Consider the following 15,778-nt stretch of genomic DNA (forward strand, 5'->3'; position numbering starts at 1 on the left):
GCCCAAATTTTAGGGATTTTCCCCCAAATTTTAGGGATTTTCCCCCCTATTTTTGGGATTTTCCCCAAATTTTAGGGATTTCCTCCCCAATTTTTGGGTTTCTCCCCCCATTTTTAGGTCCCCCGATTTTGGGGTTTTTTTCCCCCCAATTTTTTTTTTTTTTTTTTGGGTTTTTCCCCCAAATTTTTGGGCTCGGCAGTGAATTTGGGGGGAAGTTTTGGGGTCGCCCCTCCCCCCCCTCCTGTGCTGCCCCTCCCCCACCCTCTGCACCCCAAAATTGTGTCCCTCTTTGGGGGGGGGAGGGGCTGGAATGTTTTATTTTTTTGGGGGGAAAAGAGCGGAATTTGGGGTTTTGGGGAATCCCCAAAAATTGGCCCTAAAATTTTGGGGGGGTTGGGGGGAGGGGCGGTTGTGCTCAATTTGGGGGGAAAATCCCAAAATCCTTCATTTTTTGGGGGTGAAAATCCCAAAATTCTCCTTTTTTTGGGGGTGAAAATCCCAAAATTATCCAGGAAAAATCCCCAAATTTTGCATTTTTAGGGGTGAAAATCCCAAAATTATCCAGGAAAAATCCCAAAATTTTCCATTTTTAGGGGGAAATCCCAAAATACTTCATTTTTTGCAGTGAAGATCCCAAAATTATTCAAGAAAAATCCCCAAATTTTCCATTTTTAGGGAAAAAAAATCCCAAAATCTTTCATTTTTGGATGAGGAATCCCCAAAATCCTTCATTTTTTGGGAAAAAAACCCTAAAATTCTCCATCTTTTGAGAAAAAAACCCCAAAATCCTCCACTTTGTAGGAAAAGAGCCCAAAATCCTCCATTTTTGGGGTCAAAACCCAAAATTCTCCACGAAAGACCCCAAAATCCTCCATTTTTTTGGGAAAAAAACCCCCAAATCCTCCGTTTTTGGGAAAGAAAACCCCAAAAGTCTCCATTTTTGGGGAAAAGACCCCAAAATTCTCCCAGAAAAACCCCAAAATCCTCCATTTTTTGGGGTCAAAACCCCAAAATCCTCCATTTTCAGCAGAAAAACCCCAAAATCATCCTCATTTTGGGGTCAAATTCCCCATTTTTGGAGACGAATCCCCAAAATCCACCATTTTTTGGGGTCAAATCCCCAAAATCCACCATTTTTTTTGGGTTTTATCCCAAAATCCTCCATTTTTGGGGTCAAATTCCCCATTTTTGGAGACGAATCCCCAAAATTCTCTATTTTTTTGGGGAGAAAACCCCTAATTCCACCACTTTTGGGGAGAAGATCCCAAAATCCACCATTTTTTAGGGGAAAACCCCAAAATTCTCCCCATTTTCAGCAGGAAAACCCCAAAATCCACCATTTTTTGGGGTCAAATCCTCAAAATCCTCCATTTTTTGGGTTTTATCCCCCAAATCCTCCATTTTTTTTGGGATCAAATCCTCAAATTCCTCCATTTTTTGGGGTCAAATCCCAAAATTTTGGGGTGGGGGAGGGGCAGCAGGGAGACCCCAAATTCCCTCCAGTTTTTGGGGTTCTCCCGGATTTTGGGGCAAAATTTGGGAGATTTTGGGGAATTTTGGGGGGAAATTCTTTGGATTTTAGGGGAATTTGGGGATTTTGGGGGAAATTTTGAGGAAATTTTGGGGAATTTCGGGGAAATTCGGAGGAAATTTTACGGAAATTTGGAGGAATTTTTAGGAAATTTTAGGAAAATTTTCGGGGAAATTTTGGAGAATTTTAGGGAAATTTTAGGAAAATTTTCGGGGAAATTTCGGAGAATTTTAGGGAAATTTTGGGGAAATTTTGAGGAAATTTTGGGGGAATTTTAGGACAATTTTGGGGAAAATTGGAGGAAATTCTGGAGAACTTTGGGGAAATTTTAGGGAATTTTGGAGGAATTTTGGGGAAATTTCGGGAGAACTTTGGGGAAATTTGGGGGAATTTTGAGGGAATTTGGGGAATTTTTGGGAATAATTTGGGGAATTTGGGGAATTTTTGGGGATTTTTTGGGGTTATTTTTGAATTGGGGTGGGCGTGGCCGGGGTGGGGGAGGGGATTTGGGGCGGGGTTTGTCCCTGAGGGGGCGTGGCTTGGGGGAAGGGGGCGGGGCCTGGCCTGGCCACGCCCCCGCGGCGCTGGGGGGGAGGAGCCGGAGGAGGGGGCGGGGCCGGAGGTGGGCGTGGCCTGGCGGGTGGGCGGGGCTTGGCGGCGTTAGGTGCTGAAATAGACTGGGGAGGGAAAGGGGGCGTGGTCAGAGCCTGGCCACGCCCCCTCATTTGCATAGAGTTAGCATGCCAGCCCACCCTCATTTGCATATAATTAGCATTCCAGCCCACCCTCATTTGCATATAATTTGCATTTCATTCCCACCCTTATTTGCATATAATCGACAATCTATCATCACCCTAATTTGCATATAATTAACGTTCCATCCCCACCCTAATTTGCATATAATTAGCATCCCATCACCTCCCTCATTTGCATGCAACTGAGCTGCACACTGCTCTAATTTGCATGTAATTTGCATGCATTTTACATACAGTTTACACTTCCGGTTGATTTGCATAGCCACGCCCACAGCCCCGCCCTCATTTACATAACCAGTCCTCATTTGCATATAATCGTCTGGCCCATCCCCACTCATTTGCGTGCTTTTTGCATATCTAATCTTCTAATTTGCATCTGATTTACATGCAATCGACACTCCCTTCCGCTTGATTTGCATAGCCACGCCCACAGCCCCACCCTAATTTACATAACCAGCCCTCATTTGCATGCTCCCAATGTATCCCCTTACCCTAATTTGCATGCCCCACCCACTAATTAGCATATTTCTATTCTATGCCTCAACCTCATTTGCATCCCGCACCCCTCATTTGCATATCCAAAGTCTGATTTGCATATCCCACGCTCCTCATTTAGCTGCTTTGCATACCCTGGCCCTTCATTTGCATATCTCACAGCCCTCATTTGCATATACCGGACCCTTAATTTGCATACCAAGAACCCACATTTGCATATCTGTCTGGTTGCTAATTTGCATACCCCACCCACTCAATTAGCTGTATTTCCTCATTTGCATATCCCACCCTGCAGTCCTCAATTAGGGTGTTTTTCTGCCTCTCTAATTTGCATATTCATCACCTAATTTGCATACCCACCCTACAGTCCGAAATTAGTTTTGCCCTCTCTCAATTTGCATATGGCTCTCCTAATTTGCATATCCCGCCACTCATTTGCATACACCCCGCATTCCTTAATTAGTGACTTTCGCTTCACTCATCTTGCTTACACTTTCCCTAATTTGCATACCCCGCCCCTCATTTGCATATCCCACCCTGCAGGCTTCAACTAGGGTGTTTTCCTGCCTCTCTAATTTGCATATTCGACGCCTAATTTGCATACATGTACCTCATTTGCATAGCCCGCCCTGCTTGCTTCAATTAGCTTTTTCACCTCTCTTAATTTGCATATATAATTCCTCATTTGCATATGCAAACCCTCATTTGCATATCCCCGCCCTGCTCCCTCAACTTCTCCTTTCTCCACCCCAATTTGCATATCCTGGATGCTCATTTGCATATCCCAGCCCCTCATTTGAATATCCTGTGTGCTCATTTGCATATTCCGGGTGCTCATTTGCATATCCCGGCCCCTCATTTGCATATCCAGCCTCTCATTTGCATATCCCGTGTGCTCATTTGCATATCCTGGACACGTATTTCCGCATCCCAGCCCCTCATTTGCATAGCCCACCTTGCTTTTCTCAATTAGCTTTTTCACGTCTCAATTTGCATACGTAATTCCTAATTTGCATATCCCACCGTGCTTTCCTCATTGGGCTTTTTTACTCCTCTCAATTTGCCTATTTAATGACTAATTTGCATATCCCACCCCTCATTTGCATGCTCACCCAACACCTCTCGTTTTCCTCCCCGATTTGCATATTCCCGCCCCTCATTTGCATATTCCCGCCCCTCATTTGCTCATCCCACCTTGCCGCAATTATGACTTTTATCTCCCTCAATTTGCATATAAAATTCCTCATTTGCATATCCCAACCTGCGTTCCTCAATTAGCTTTTTCACTTCTCAATTTGCATTTATAATCCCTAATTTGCATATCCCCACCCCCTCATTTGCATGCCACCCAACTCCGGTCTTTTCCTCCCCGATTTGCGTATTCCCGCCCCTCATTTGCATATTTTCGCCCCTCATTTGCATATTCTCGCCCCTCATTTGCATATCCCACCCTGCTTTCCCCGATTAACTTCTTCGCTTATCTCAATTTGCATATGCAATCCCTAATTTGCATATCCCAGGACCTCATTTGCATAGCCAATCCCTGCTTTCCTCAATTAGCTTGCTCACCTCTCTCAATTTGCATATGCAATCCCTAATTTGAATATGCAAACACTAATTTGCATATCCCGCTATAATTTGCATGCCCCACCCCCTCATTTGCATGCCCCACCCCCTCATTTGCATAACGCCTCCCTCGTTAGCGTTAATTGCTCACCGATGATGATGATGAGGACGATGGCGCAGATCACTCCCAGGATGATCATCATCTGCGGGAAATTTGGGGGTTTTTGGGGCATTTTGGGGGTTTTTGGGGAAATTTTGGTGCTTTTTAGGGCCATTTTGGGGCTTTTTAGGGCCGTTTTGGGGTCATTTTGGGGCTTTTTAGGGTCATTTTGGGGTCATTTTAGGGTCATTTTGGGGCTTTTTAGGGCCATTTTGGGGCAATTTTGGGGCTTTTTAGGGCCTTTTTGGGGCTTTTTAGGGCCATTTTGGGGCTATTTTGGGGCTTTTTAGAACCATTTTGGGGCTATTTTGGGTCATTTTGGGGTCATTTTGGGGTCATTTTGGGGCTTTTTAGGGCCATTTTGGGGCTTTTTAGGGTCATTTTGGGGTCATTTTGGGGCTTTTTAGGGTCATTTTGGGGCTTTTTAGGGCCATTTTGGGGTCATTTTGGGGCTTTTTAGGGTCATTTTGGGGCTTTTTAGGGTCATTTTGGGGTCATTTTGGGGTCATTTTGGGGCTTTTTAGGGCCATTTTGGGGCTTTTTAGGGTCATTTTGGGGTCATTTTGGGGCTTTTTAGGGTCATTTTGGGGCTTTTTAGGGTCATTTTGGGGTCATTTTGGGGCTTTTTAGGGCCATTTTGGGGCTTTTTAGGGTCATTTTGGGGTCATTTTGGGGCTTTTTAGGGCCATTTTGGGGCTTTTTAGGGTCATTTTGGGGTCATTTTGGTGCTTTTTAGGGCCATTTTGGGCTGTTTTGGGGTCATTTTGGGGCTTTTTAGGGTCGTTTTGGGATCATTTTGGTGCTTTTTAGGGCCATTTTCGGCTGTTTTGGGGTCATTTTGCGGCTTTTTAGGGCCATTTTGGGGCTATTTCGAGCTGTTTTGGAGTCATTTTGGGCTATTTTTTTGCTATTTCAGACCATTTTAGGGCTATTTTGGGTCAATTTCAGGCGATTTTGGGGTTTTTCTGTACCTTGAGGTTCTTCCACCAGAACTTGCACTTCACCTTGGGGCTATTTGGGGCTATTTAGGGCAATTTTTGGGTCATTTTTGTCCATTTTAGGGCTATTTTGGTCCATTTAAGGTCAATTTTAATCGGGTTTTTTGCCATTTTTAGGTCATTTTGGGGATAATTTTGGGTGAATTTCAGGTGATTTTGGGGTTTTTCCGTACCTTGAGGTTCTTCCACCAGTACTTGAACTTCAGCTTGGGGTTATTTGGGGCCATTTAGAGTTATTTTTGGGTCATTTTGGTGCATTTTAGGGCTATTTAGGGTTATTTTACGGCTATTTTAATCGGGTTTTTTGCTATTTTGGGTTGATTTTGGGTCAATTTCAGGCGATTTTGGGGTTTTTCAGTACCTTGAGGTTCTTCCACCAGAACTTGCACTTCAGCTTGGGGCTATTTGGGGCTATTTTGGTGCTATTTAGGCTTATTTAAGTGCTTTTTTTGGGCTATTTTAGGTCAATTATAATTGGGTTTTTTGCCATTTTTAGCTATTTTGGGATAATTTTGGGTCAATTTCAGGTAATTTTGGGTCTCTCCTGTACTTTGAGGTTCTTCCACCTGAACTTGCACTTCAGCTTGGGGCTATTTGGGGCTATTTAGGGCAATTTTGGTGCTATTTTGGCCCATTTTAGGGCTATTTTAATCGGGTTTTTTGCCATTTTAAGCTATTTTGGGGATATTTTTGGGTCAATTTCAGGCGATTTTGGGGTTTTTCCGTACCTTGAGGTTCTTCCATCAGAACTTGTGCTTCAGCTTGGGGTAATCTGGGGCCATTTAGAGTTATTTTGGGGTCATTTTGGTCCATTTTAGGGCTATTTAGGGCGATTTTAAGGCTATTTTAATCAGGTTTTTTGCTATTCTAGGTTGATTTTGGGTCAATTTCGGGCGATTTTGGGGTTTTTCCATACCTTGAGGTTCTTCCACCAGTACTTGCACTTCACCTTGGGGCTATTTGGGGCTATTTAGGGCAATTTTTGGGTCATTTTTGTCCATTTTAGGGCTATTTTGGTCCATTTTAGGGCTATTTTAATCAGGTTTTTTGCCATTTTGAGGTAATTTTGGGTCAATTTCGGGCGATTTTGGGGTTTTTCCGTACCTTGAGGTTCTTCCACCAGAACTTGCACTTCACCTTGGGGCTATTTGAGGCTATTTAGGGCAATTTTGGTGCTATTTTGGTCCATTTTAAGGCTATTTAGGGCGATTTTAAGGCTATTTTAATCGGGTTTTTTGCCATTTCGAGGTCATTTTGGGTCAATTTCGGGCGATTTTGGGGTTTTTCCGTACCTTGAGGTTCTTCCACCAGAACTTGCGCTTCAGCTTGGGGCTATTTGGGGCTATTTAGGGCAATTTTTGGGTCATTTTTGTCCATTTTAGGGCTATTTTATAGCTATTTTAATCGGGTTTTTTGCCATTTTAAGCTATTTTGGGGATATTTTTGGGTCAATTTCACACGATTTTGGGGTTTTTCCGTACCTTGAGGTTCTTCCACCAGTACTTCAACTTCAGCTTGGGGCTATTTGGGGCTATTTAGGGCAATTTTGGTGCTATTTTGGTCCATTTTAAGGCTATTTAGGGCGATTTTAAGGCTATTTTAATCGGGTTTTTTGCTATTCTAGGTTGATTTTGGGGTAATTTCAGGCGATTTTGGGGTTTTTCCGTACCTTGAGGTTCTTCCACCAGTACTTGCGCTTCAGCTTGGCGGCGCTGGTCTCGAACTGCGAGGCTCCAGCCTGCAGCGCGTCCGCCCGGTCGTCCAGCTCGGACAGCTTCTGGTCTCTCTCCAGCACTTTGTCCACGTTCACCCGCATGATGTCCACTACCTGCGGGGTCAGAGGTCAGCCAGGAGTGGTCAGTGGCCGGAGAGGGTCAGGGATGGATGGATTGAGGTGATTGGATATGGCTATGGAGTGACCACAGCCATAGAGTGACCACAGCCATAGAGTGACCACACCCAGAAAATTACCACCTGCATGATGTCCACTACCTGTGGTCAGCGGGGAGTGGTCAGTGGTCAATGGCTGGAGAGTTAGGGATAGATGGATTGAGGTGATTGGATATGGCTACAGAGTGACCACAGCCAGTGTGACCACAGCCATAGAGTGACCACAGCCATGGAGTGTCCACGTTCACCTGCATGATGTCCACTACCTGGGGGGTCAGAGGTCAGCGGGGAGTGGTCAGTGGCCGGAGGGTCAGGGATGGATGGACTGAGGTGATTGGATATGGCTACGGAGTGACCATGGCCATGGAGTGACCACAGCCACAGAGTGACCACAGCCATGGAGTGACCATGTTCACCCACATGATGTCCACTACCTGTGGACAGTGGCCAGAGAGTCAGGGATGGATGGATGGAGGTGCTTTGGCCACGCCCATTAGGTGGCCACTCCCATAGAGTGACCACACCCAGAAAATGACCACGTTGACCCACATGATGTCCACTACCTGTGGGCAGTGGCCGGAGGGTCAGAGGTCAGGGATGGATGGATTGAGGTGATTTGGATGCAACTATGAAGTGACCACAGCCGTGAAGTGACCACAGCAAGGTGTGGTCAGTCAGTGGTCAGAGTGACCGCAGCACTTAGGGGTCAAAAATGGCCATATGACCCGTTGGCCACACCCACAGAGTGACCACACCCACAGAGTGACCACGCCCACAGAGTGACCACTCCCAGGCCTGGTGACAGTCAGGGGTTAAAGGTCAGTGGCCAGAGGGGCTCAGAGTGACCACAGCCTCAGTGGTCAGTAATGGCTCTATTGAGACCCTTTGACCACACCCATAGAGTGACCACACCCAGAAAATTATCACCCGCATGATGTCCACTACCTGTGGTCAGCAGGATGTGGTCAGTGGCCGGAGGGTCAGGGGTGGATGGATTGAGGTGATTTGGACATGGCTATGAAGTGACCACACCCATGGAGTGACCACACCCATAGAGTGACCACAGCCATAGAGTGACCACAGCCATAGAGTGACCACGTTCACCCGCATGATGTCCACTACCTGGGGGGTCAGAGGTCAGCGGGGAGTGGTCAGTGGCCGGAGGGTCAGGGATGGATGGATTGAGGTGATTGGACATGGCTATGGAGTGACCACACCCATAGAGTGACCACAGCCATAGAGTGACCACAGCCATAGAGTGACCACACCCATAGAGTGACCACACCCAGAAAATTATCACCCGCATGATGTCCACTACCTGTGGTCAGTGGTCAGTGGGTCAGGGATGGATGGATTGAGGCACTTTGGCCACACCCATAGAGTGACCACACCCATAGAGTGACCACACCCAGAAAATTATCACCTGCATGATGTCCACTACCTCTGGTCAGTGGTCAGTGGTCAGTGGCTGGAGGGTCAGGGATGGATGGATTGAGGTGCTTTGGCCACACCCAGAAGTGACCACAGCCATGGAGTGACCACACCAACGTGTGGTCAGTCAGTGGTCAGAGGGAACTCAGAGTGACCACAGCACTTAGGGGTCAAAAATGGCCATAATGACCTGTTGGCCACACCCATGAAGTGACCACACCCATAGAGTGACCATGCCCATGAAGTGACCACTCCCAGGTCTGGTTACAGTTGGGAGTCAGTGGTCAGTGGCCGGAGAGGGTCAGGGATGGATGGATTGAGGTGCTTTGGCCACACCCAGAAGTGACCACAGCCATGGAGTGACCACGTTCACCCACATGATGTCCACTACTTGTGGTCAGTGGTCAGTGGTCAGTGGCTGGAGGGTCAGGGATGGATGGATTGAGGCACTTTGGCCACACCCAGAAGTGACCACACCCATGGAGTGACCACAGCAAGGCCTGGTCATAGTCAGGGGTCAGTGGCCAGAGGGGCTCAGAGTGACCACAGCACTCAGGAGTCCAAAATGGCCACATGGAGCCCTTTGGCCACAGCCAAAGAGTGACCACACCCATGGAGTGACCACAGCCATGGAGTGACCACACCCATGAAGTGACCACACCCATGGAGTGACCACACCCATGGAGTGACCACACCCATGGAGTGACCACACCCATGAAGTGACCACAGCCATGGAGTGACCACACCCACGCCTGGTTACAGGTGGGATCAGTGGTCAGAGATCAGGAAAAGACAGATTGACACACTTTGGCCACGCCCATGAAGTGACCACACCCATGGAATGACCACAGCCATAGAATGACCACACCCATGGAGTGACCACGCCAAGCCTTGGCAACTCCAGGAGTCAAAGGTCACGAATGACCCAATTTTCCCCCTTGGCCACACCCACGGTGACCACACCCAGAACTGACCACACCCCCTGACCCCTCCCTTTGGCCACACCCAGTGACCACGCCTTAGATGACCACACCACCACTCAACTGACCACTCCCCACTGACCCCTCTTCATCCTACTGACCACACTATACTGACCACACCCCACTGACCACACCCACCCCATCCCACTGACCACACCCTGCTGACCACACCCCACTGATCCCTACCCATTTCACTGACCCTTCCCTCACTGACCTCTCCCCACCCCACTGACCACATCCTGCTGACCACACCCCACTGACCACACCCCATTCCACTGACCACACCCCACTGACCACTCCCATCCCACTGACCCCACCCTGTTGACCATACCCCACTGACCACACCCCATTTCAGCCCCTCCCCCACCCCACTGACCCTTCCCAACCACACTGACCACACCCAACTGGCCACACCCCACTGACCCCTCCCCATCTCACTGACCACACCCTACTGACCACACCAAACCACGCTGACCACACCCCATTTCAGCCCCTCCCCATCCCACTGACCCTTCCCCACCCAACTGACCACACCCAACTGACCCCTCCCCACCCTATTGACCACACTCACTACTGACCACACCCTCCCCATCCAAACCGACCACATCCCACTGACCACACCCTCATTGACCCCTCCCCATCCCACTGACCACACCCCAACTGACCACATCTCACTGACCACACCCCAACTGACCACACCCCACTGACCACTCCCATCCCACTGACCACACCCTCACAGACCACATCCCACTGACCCCTCCCCATTTCACTGACCACACCCAACCACACTGACCACACCCCCACATGACCACACCCTGCTGACCACACCCCAATTGACCCCTCCCCAGTTCAGACCCTCCCCCACCCAACTGACCACACCCCTATCCAACTGACCACACCCCACTGACCACACCCCATTTCACTGACCACACCCCATCCCACTGACCGCACCCTCACAGACCACATCCCACTGACCACACCCAACTGACCCTCCCCACCCAACTGACCACACCCCACTGACCACACCGCATTTCACTGACCCCTCCCCGTTTCACTGACCACACCATCTGACCACACCCCCCGACCACCTGACCACACCCCACTGACCCTCCCCACACCCATCCCACTGACCACACCCCCCCGACCCCTCCCCCACCCCAATGTCCACCCCGCTGGCCCCTCCCCCACCTCATCCACTTGGGCCTGGGTCTGCTGCAGCCTCCTGTTGCTGGTCAGGTTGGGGGGAGGGGCGGGAGGTCCTCCCCCTTCACCCCCGGCGGGGGGAGGGGCGGCGGGGGCCGAGGGCGCCGACCTGCCGGGGGGTCAAAGGTCAGCGGGGACAGCGCCCGGGTGACACCGGGGTGACACCGGAGTGACCCACAGGGACACCAGAGTGACCACGGAGTGACCCACAGAGTGACCCACAGAGTGACCACAGAGTGACACTGGAGTGACCACAGAGTGACACCAGAGTGACCACAGAGTGACCACAGAATGACCCAGGGACACCCGAGTGACCAGAGTGACACCAGAGTGACCACAGAGTGACCCACAGGGACACCCGAGTGACCACAAAGTGACACCGGAGTGACCACAGAGTGACCACAGACACTGGAGTGACCACAGAGTGACCACAGAGTGACACTGGAGTGACCACAGAGTGACCCAGAGTGACACCAGAGTGACCACAGAGTGACCCACAGAGTGACCACAGAGTGACCACAGAGTGACACCGGAGTGACCTGGGGACACCCGAGGGGTCCTGATGTCCACTGAGTGACCCCCAGGGTGTCCCCAATGTCCCCAAAGTGACCCCAGAGTGACCCCAAGGTGTCCCCAGTGTCCCCAGAGTGACCCTTAGAATGTCCAAATGTCCACTCAGTGACCCTTAGGGTGTCCAAGGTGTCCCAAGAATGGACCTTAGGGTGTCCCCAATGTCCCCAGAGTGACCCTTAGGGTGTCCAAATGTCCACTCAGTGACCCTTAGGGTGTCCAAGGTGTCCCAAGAATGGACCTTAGGGTGTCCCCAATGTCCCCAGAGTGACCCCAAGACCACCCTGATGACAACTAGGGTGTCACCAATGTCCCCAGAATGACCACTGAGGTGTCCCCAATGTCCCCAGAGTGACCCCCAGGGTGTCCCAAATGTCCAAGTGACCCCCAGACCACCCTGGTGACCACTAGGGTGTCCCCAATGTCCCCAGAGTGACCACCAGGGTATCCCCAATGCCTGAGTGACCTCCAGGTGTCCCCAACGTCCCTTCAGTGATCTCTGAGGGTCCCCAACACCCCCTAAAGTGACCCCCGGGGTGTCCCCAATGTCCCCTGAGTGACCCCAGAGTGTCCCCAGAGTGACCCATGGGTGTCCCTAATGTCCGAGTGACCTCACCAGGGTGTCCCCAACATCCCCAGAGTGACCCCAAGACCACCCAGGTGACCCCCAGGGTGTCCCCAGTGTCCCCAGAGTGACCCCAAGACCATCCTGGTGACCCCCAGGGTGTCCCCAGCATCTGTAGAGTGACCCTCGAGGGTCCCCAGTGTGGCCTCAACATCCCCAAAGTGACCCCAAGACCATGCAGGTGACCCCCAGGGTGTCCCCGATGGCTGAGTGACCCTCAGGGATGGCCGAGGTGTCCCCAAAGTGACCCCTGGGTGTCCCCAATATTCATAAAGTGACCCTTGGGAGTCCCCAAAGTGACCGCGAGAGCACCCCGATGACCCCCAGGGTGTCCCCAATGTCCCCAGAGTGACCACTAGGATGTCCCCACCATCCCCAAGGTGACCCCAGGGGTGTCCCCAGGACCCAAGTGACCCCAAAGCCATCCTGGTGACCACTGGGGTGTCCTCAATGTCCCCAGAGTGACCCCAAGGGTCCCCAAAGTGACCCCCAGACCACCCTGGTGACCCCCAGGGTGTCCCCAATGTCCCCAGAGTGACCCTTGGGGATCCCCAGAGTGACCCATGGGTGTCCCCAGTGTCCCCAAAGTGTCCCCCAGGACGTCCCCAATGGTCCCCTCAGTGACCCCCAGACCACCCTGGTGATGCCCAGAGTGTCCCCGATGTCCCCAAAGTGACCAATGGGGTGTCCCCAGTGTCTGAGTGACCCCCAGACCACCCTGGTGACCTCCAGAGTGTCCCCAATGTCCCCAGAGTGACCCCAACACCATCCTGGTGACCTCCAGAGTGTCCCCAACACCCCCAGAGTGACCCCAACACCATCCTGGTGACCCCCAGAGTGTCCCCAACATGACCAGAGTGTCCCCCAGGTGTCCCCAATGTCCCCTCAGTGACCCCCAGAGTGTCCCCAACATCCCTAAAGTGACACCAGGGTGTCCCCAAAGTGACCCTTGGGTGTCCCCAACGTCCGAGTGACCCCCAGGGTGTCCCCAACGTCCCCTCAGTGACCCCCAGGGTGTCCCCAGCATCCATCAAATGACCCTTCGGGGTCCCCAAAGTGACCCCCAGCCCACCCTGGTGACCCCCAGGATGTCCCCAATGTCCCCAAAGCGACCCCAAGGGTCCCTGAAGTGACCCCCAGCCCATCGTGGTGACCCACAGGATGTCCCCAATGTCCCCAGAGTGACCCTTGAGGGTCCCCAGAATGACCCCAGGGTGTCCCCAATGTCCCCAGAGTGACCCATGGGTGTCCCCAATGTCCCCAGAGTGACCCCCAGCCCATCGTGGTGACCCCCAGGATGTCCCCAATGTCTCCAGAGTGACCCTTGAGGGTCCCCAGAATGACCACAGGGTGTCCCCAGAGTGACCCACGAGTGTCCCCAATGTCCCCAAAGCGACCCCAAGGGTCCCCAAAGCGACGCCCAGACCACCCCGGTGACCCCCAGGATGTCCCCAACGTCCCCTCGGTGACCCCGGGGGGGTCACGAGCTCCAAGCCCCTCCCCCCCCCCAGGCCGCCCCTCCCCCCGCAGCCCCCCCGCGGGGTGGGGGAGGGGCTGTCCCTCCCGGGGGTGGGGGAGGGGCGCCGGGAGAGGATTTTTTTCCCACCCCTCCCCCACCCTCTCCCCTCCCCCCCCGCTCTGCGTCGGATGCTAAAAATAGCCGCGGGGTGGGGGAGGGCGGGGGGAGGGGCGATCCCGGGGTCCTGGGGTCTCGGGGGATGGTGGGGATGGGCGATGCGGGGGATGGGGTCCCGGAACGGGTGGGGAGGGGGCGGGGGTTTGGGGTTTCCCCTCCCCACTCCCAGCGCGGGGCGGGGGGATGGGCGGGGCTGGGGGTCCCGGGCGGGGTGGGGGAGGGGCGGGGGTGCCGGGGTCCTGGGGTGTCGCCCCCACTCACATCGCGGAGCAGCGGTCGGTGCGGCCGAAGATGGCGGCGGGGGCGGCGCGAAGCATCCGGGAACCCTGGGGGGAGGGGAGGGGAGGGGAGGGGAGGGGGGAGGGGATGGGGATGGGGGGGAGGGTTTGGGATCGGGGGGGTTGGGGGGAGATGTGGGGCGCGGGAGGGTCTGGGGGGTTAGGGGGAGATGTGGGGCGCGGCAGGTGTAGGGGGTGGGAGGAGCTATAGGGCAGGGAGGGTCTGTGGGGGATCTATAGGGCACAGGGGGGTCTATGGGGCAGGAGGGTCTATGGGGCACAGGAGGGTCTATAGGGCATGGAGGGATCTATGGGGCACAGGGGGCGCTGTGGGGCTCAGCAGGTGTATGGGGTGGGAGAAGCTATAGGGCAGGGAGGGTCTATGGGGGATCTATAGGGTGTATGGGGAATCTATGGGGTACGGGGGGTCTATAGGGCAGGAGGGATCTATGGGGCGCAGGGGGCTCTATAGGGCAGGAGGGATCTATGGGGTCTATGGGGCACAGGGGGCGCTGTGGGGCTCGGCAGGTGCATTGGGGTGGGAGGAGCTATAGGGGATCTATGGGATCTATAGGATCTATGGGGAATCTATGGGGCAGGAGGGCTCTATGGGATCTATAGGGCAGGAGGGTCTATAGGGCAGGAGGGTCTATGGGGGCTATGGGGCACAGGGGGATCTATGGGGTCTATGGGGCACAGGGGGCACTGTGGGGCTCGGCAGGTGTAGTGAGGTGGGAGGAGCTATAGGGGATGATGGATCTATGGGGAATCTATGGGGTCTATGGGGTGGGAAGGTTTATGGGGTATGGGGGATCTATGGGGCAGGAGGTTCTATAGGGCAAGGAGGGGTCTATGGGGTCTATAGGATCTATGGGGCACAGGGGGCGCTGTGGGGCTCAGCAGGTGTATGGGGTGGGAGGAGCTATAGGGGATGAAGGATCTATAGGATCTATGGGGAATCTATGGGGTCTATGGGTCTGGAAGGTTTATGGGGCACAGAAGGTCTATAGGGCAGGAGGGTCTATAGGATCTATGGGGCGCAGGGGGCGCTGTGGGGCTCGGCAGGTGCATTGGGGTGGGAGGAGCTATAGGGGATCGATGCGGGATCTATGGGGAGTTTATGGGGTGGGAAGGTTTATGGGGCACAGGGGATCTATAGGGCAGGAGGGTCTATGGGATCTATAGGGCAGGAGGGTCTATGGGGTCTATGGGGCACAGGGGGCACTGTGGGGCTCAGCAGGTGCATTGGGTGGGAGGAGCTATGGGGCACAGAAGGGTCTATGGGGTCTATAGGGCCTGGGGGGTCTATGGGGTAGGGGGATCTATGGGGCACAGGGGGGTCTATGGGGTGGTGGGGTTATGGGGAGCAAGGAGATCTGTGGGGCGCAGGGGGCGCTGTGGGGCAGAGCAGGTGCATGGGGTGGGAGGAGCTATAGGGGATGATGGATCTATAGGATCTATGGGGAATCTATGGGGCACAGGGGGGTCTATGGGGTGGGAAGGTTTATGGGGCAGGAGGTTCTATAGGGCAGAAGGGATCTATAGGATCTATGGGGCACAGGGGGTGTTGTGGGGGGACAGTGGGAGATGGGGGAATCTGTGGGGCAGGGGGTTCTGTAGGGCATGGGGGAATCTATGGGGCAGGAGGGCTCTATGGGGC

At 53.0% G+C, this 15,778-nt stretch overlaps 1 protein-coding gene and 2 long non-coding RNA genes across 3 annotated transcripts; all 3 read right to left on the bottom strand.

Moving 5' to 3' along the window:
* Window positions 1-313: 313 nt before the first annotated feature.
* LOC146423027 (uncharacterized) lies at window positions 314-1,072 on the bottom strand. Its single transcript, XR_014847645.1, has 2 exons — window positions 954-1,072; window positions 314-847 (listed from the first exon to the last, which is right to left on the bottom strand). It is a non-coding gene; the product is annotated as an uncharacterized LOC146423027 (long non-coding RNA).
* Window positions 1,073-2,026: 954 nt separating this feature from the next.
* Window positions 2,027-14,174, bottom strand: VAMP2 (vesicle associated membrane protein 2). Its single transcript, XM_085045099.1, has 5 exons — window positions 14,102-14,174; window positions 10,995-11,118; window positions 7,175-7,333; window positions 4,499-4,550; window positions 2,027-2,208 (listed from the first exon to the last, which is right to left on the bottom strand). The coding sequence occupies exons 1-5, from the start codon at window positions 14,155-14,157 to the stop codon at window positions 2,192-2,194; spliced, it is 408 nt and encodes a 135-aa protein (XP_084901225.1). The 5' UTR covers window positions 14,158-14,174; the 3' UTR covers window positions 2,027-2,191.
* LOC146423029 (uncharacterized) lies at window positions 8,558-9,567 on the bottom strand. The gene is made up of 3 exons (XR_014847646.1): window positions 9,200-9,567; window positions 8,770-8,818; window positions 8,558-8,595 (listed from the first exon to the last, which is right to left on the bottom strand). It is a non-coding gene; the product is annotated as an uncharacterized LOC146423029 (long non-coding RNA).
* Window positions 14,175-15,778: the final 1,604 nt, after the last annotated feature.

This window comes from Lichenostomus cassidix, unplaced genomic scaffold, assembly GCF_008360975.1.
Source record: "Lichenostomus cassidix isolate B80296 unplaced genomic scaffold, HeHo_3.0 HiC_scaffold_34, whole genome shotgun sequence".
Taxonomy (NCBI): Eukaryota; Metazoa; Chordata; class Aves; order Passeriformes; family Meliphagidae; genus Lichenostomus; species Lichenostomus cassidix.

Coding starts and splice junctions, on each gene's coding strand:
- VAMP2 (XM_085045099.1), bottom strand. CDS start 14,157: ATGCTTCGCGCCGCCCCCGCCGCCATCTTCGGCCGCACCGACCGCTGC. Junction 7,334..10,994: donor CCCAGGCCCAAGTGGATGAG/GTGGGGGAGGGG, acceptor CTGACCCCGCAG/GTAGTGGACATCATGCGGGT. Junction 4,551..7,174: donor ACTGGTGGAAGAACCTCAAG/GTACGGAAAAAC, acceptor AATTTCCCGCAG/ATGATGATCATCCTGGGAGT.